At 43.9% G+C, this 3976-nt stretch overlaps 1 protein-coding gene across 1 annotated transcript in view; it reads right to left on the bottom strand.

The window, feature by feature from the left end:
• Window positions 1-920, bottom strand: part of LOC118335285 (frizzled-8-like) — a 2384-nt gene extending 1464 nt beyond the window's left edge. Inside the window, exon 1 of the mRNA XM_035671539.1 lies at window positions 28-920. Coding sequence (XP_035527432.1) covers window positions 28-670 — 643 coding nt within the window. The 5' untranslated portion in view covers window positions 671-920. The remainder of the gene's footprint in view (window positions 1-27) is intronic.
• Between the last annotated feature and the right edge of the window lie 3056 nt (window positions 921-3976).

Raw genomic sequence — 3976 nt, 5'->3', positions numbered from 1 at the left:
GGGCATGGCGCAGTTGATGATCTGAACCCGTCTTGACGCGGTTGTGCAGCGGGTGGCCGTCGCTGGTCACCGGCACCATGGGCGCACGGCAGAAGCATCCCGGCTCACACTGGGTTTGTGTTTTCCCAGGGATGCGGCGATCGTAGGTGATCTTCTTCCTGGGGTTGGACGGTTTCAGGGGCCGGTTGGTCGGCTTCGCCACCACGGGAGAAGCAGTGGTGGTCTGGCTCCGGTTGTCGTCCATGCACAGCGTGTCCAGGTTGTCTTGCTCGGGCAGCAGGTCGCACCTCATCCGGTCTGGCCATGGGAAGCCGTACTGCCTCATGAGCGGAGCGCAGCCAGCTTTGGCCCGCTCACACACGCTCCTGCACGGCGGTAGAGGCTTCTTGTAGTCCTCCAGGCAGATTGGCGTGTACATGCTGCAGAGGAAGAAGCGCAAGTCCGGGGAGCACTTTATCTCCACCAGCGGCCAAAACTGGTGCACCTCCAGACCGGCTTCGTCCTGCGTGTCGTGGTTGAACTGGTTGGGCATGTAGGTGTAATTGTAGCCAACGCCTTTGCACAGAGGCACGGAGATCTCCTGGCACTGGAGCTCCTTGGCGGCCATGCAGCCCGTTCCGTGCAGGACGAGGGCGAACAGCACGCACCATCCCGGGATGCTCCTCTCCATCGTTGTGATCTGTGCGCGGTTCGACCTCGACAAAGTGCCAGCGAACTTGCGCTTTGCAAGTAGGCTGCAGAGTCCGATTAATCCAGGGATGCTGCTGAACTCATGCTAGAGCGCAGGTAGTTTGTGATGCTGTGTGGTGTCTGTGATATCCAAAAACAAGCGCTTTATTTTCACACAGACAGTCTCCTCTCTCTCCCTTTGTGTCGGTGTAGCAGCACCGTGTCTCTCTACATGCTCTATAGCTGGTGGGAGCGTTGGGTTTTATACGGGAGGAGCGAAGACACTCCCTCAGCATGGGCGGGGAGGGAGAATAAGTCAATCAAGGACTCCTTCTATAGGTGTTTGTTTAAAATGTTCACCCTGGAGGAAGGGTTATAATCACTTTGTCTGTCTTTACCCCCCCCCCAAACACACACACACAAACCCACACACACTGCCCTTTACAAACAAGGAGAGGGGGAGTTATAACACAATAGAGACATTAGGAAGAAATGTAATTAGGGATGCAGACAGTGGACAATAAACTAACATAAACCTATCCAACCTGTTAGGCTAGCAGGATACAGAAGGTGGCTGAATGCATCAAAGCACCAATGATGCAAATTTATGAGAAAAGGGGGAAAAAAAAAAGAGGAAAAAAATGTTTTTTATGTTTTATTGGTGGCTAACAACTGTTATCATCAACATCAGCTATTTATTCACACATCACTTCAACTCTTTCTCTGTCAATATTGCTTATAGAAGATGCATTAAGACATCATTATTATTATTACCATTTTCATGACTTAATCATTCTCAAACAAACAAAAATGCCGCTCAAACTTGAATGAGAGGAACATTTTTAAAAGTTGAATGTATGTAATGTAAGTAATATTTGAGTATTTGTATGTGAGTTTACTGAGTATACTGCTGCAACTCATCTGTGTTTGACTATTTCAAGAATACCCTATCAAAAACATTTTGCAAAGCTTTTCATCAAGATACCATTCTTTATTGAATGTGATAGAGGTGTCGCACTGGTCTGCACCTCGCTGTGTTTGTCCTCTGTCTGCGACAGGGTTAAATCCTGCAATAGCTACAGTGCATGTCAACACCAAAAATGTCTACAAAACATTGAACTGAGTTTCTTCTATTCCTTACAGCAAAATATTGCAGCATGTGTTGGTAGTTTACTTGAAATGAAAACTTTTTATGTCAAAGAAACTTAAGTACTTAATTTTGTTTCAGTGAGTATAAGAGATATTTATATTCCCTCTTATCTTTTACTTCTCATCTCCAGTTGTTCTGATGGTCGAGTATTGAGAGTAATATGCGGCAAACTACTTTCACAATCATTATTAGGGTTTGAAGTTTTCTATTTAATTATTTTATTTCATTTTCTCCAAAGCCAGTTCAATGATAGTCAATTTAGACCAAGTGTAGTTAGGAAAACATTTGCTTCAGTCACTGTGTAAAAGCAGGTGAACAAACAGATTTCCAATCCTTTAAGATGACGGTTCATTGGGCTGCAAAGTTTATGAAAAGCCAATGTATCAATCATTCATAGACAAATGGTTCTCCACTAGTCTGATACAGCCCGCCAGTCACCCTTCGATAAAGTGAACGACTTCCTGTCTCGTCTGTGGATCTGACAATGCGTGAAAATGTGCCCTCGGACTTGGATGCACGTGTTAAAGAATGCGAGAAAATGTGTCTACATGTGTGACAGTATAAGAATATGTCTGCTTGCATGCAGGAGAAATAGAGGGAGAATGCGTGTGTGTGGTAAGGGAGGTTAATGTGTTCTTGTTAGCCCACAGCGGGGGGTCGTCTTGGTCTAAAGGGAGGGGGTGCTGTTTGTCTTAACGCCGGTGCCAATGTTTCACTCAGAGCATGCTGGGCCGGCGATTACTGTGACACACCACTGGGCCCAACAAACAGGACAGTGTGTGTGTGTGTGTAAACAGTTTCAGAGCTCAGCCTAAAGAAAATAAGCTAACATGGGCAGATACAGCATTGTGATAGCACTAATTAAAGTCATTCACACTTCTTATTGGATTCATCAGCTTCAAATGGAGCTGAGACAGTTTGGCAGACGGGCAGCGTGTTTCCGATGCACAGGTTTTATCAGAACTAATTAGCCTCAAACTCCAATATTTGCTAGAGGATGCTTGTTCTTGCTCAGTTTGGGGTTCCAGCTGGGTGGGGTGTGTTGTGAAAAGATAATTCTGAGGGTGCTGAGTGAGCTGGCAGTAACACAAACATTTCTAAATTAAATGTCAGATACTTTCCTGTACAGTACTTATCAGGCTGAAAAGTCAGAGAAAACAAAAATCCTCCAAGGTGTGATATGATGTTGTTGTATGTCAAAACAGCAGAGGGACGTTTAAACTTATATCAGCGTTTATATTACATACAGAAAATACAGTTATACTTCTCATCTCCTAACTAGTACATATACAAATTTGTAGATACTGCAAGTGAATGCCACACACACACACACACACAAATGCTTCACAGCAATGTTCACCTGTAACTTATCTTGGCTTGAACACATAAACCCGTACATATCCATCTATAGTTAATTATTTGAAGTGTTTAGACTGAAATGTGTGCTTTCCCGCGCTCACAGGTGCTCTGGCAGTCAGAGATTGGGCAGCCTCTATTATCACCCTGCCAAACTTTTGTACAACTAGTCCCCATAGTAACCACCACACCAAACCATCATCCAAGAATTCAAGCTGAAGCCAGTGTGTATTCTCCTCCATTGAGGTGTCCTGGCAGTTCTCTCTGGCTCTGTGTAGGAATTGCCTGAGTTTGGTGGAGGTGTAACCTTTTCACTCACAGCACCAGTGTAGTGGAATGTTTCTGTTCTATAATGTTGATGTTAAGTCATTGGGATTTGACTCAAGTCACCGCTTTGGTGACTTTCAACTTGACGAGTTGAGACCTGGAACTTAAAGACCCTTGACTTGTCTGTGTTCATTTTATGTTTTCGGTTTAAATATAAAATACTAAAAATGTTCAACATTGTCAATCTTGATTTTTCTTAACTAAGGACTCAACCTTACATGACTTGACACAACCTATGACTTAACTTGACTTGCCCAAGAAAATAGGATTTGGGACTTCCTTTGACTTTAACTAAATTACTTAAATCACATGTCTGACCAATTCCAACATCTTGGCTATCCTCAACACCTACATCATGTATGTCTCCTGGATATTTGACTCTTTTTTCACAAACACATGTGTGTGTTGGTGAACCTGATATGTTAGACTGCATGCACCAATAGGAAAGGTTAACAGTATTCCCAAATCTATACT

This window comes from Morone saxatilis, unplaced genomic scaffold (assembly GCF_004916995.1).
Source record: "Morone saxatilis isolate NCDOM2014 unplaced genomic scaffold, NCSU_SB_2.0 Contig23, whole genome shotgun sequence".
NCBI classification, from domain to species: Eukaryota; Metazoa; Chordata; class Actinopteri; family Moronidae; genus Morone; species Morone saxatilis.
This window is presented reverse-complemented; position numbering and strand designations above follow the sequence as displayed.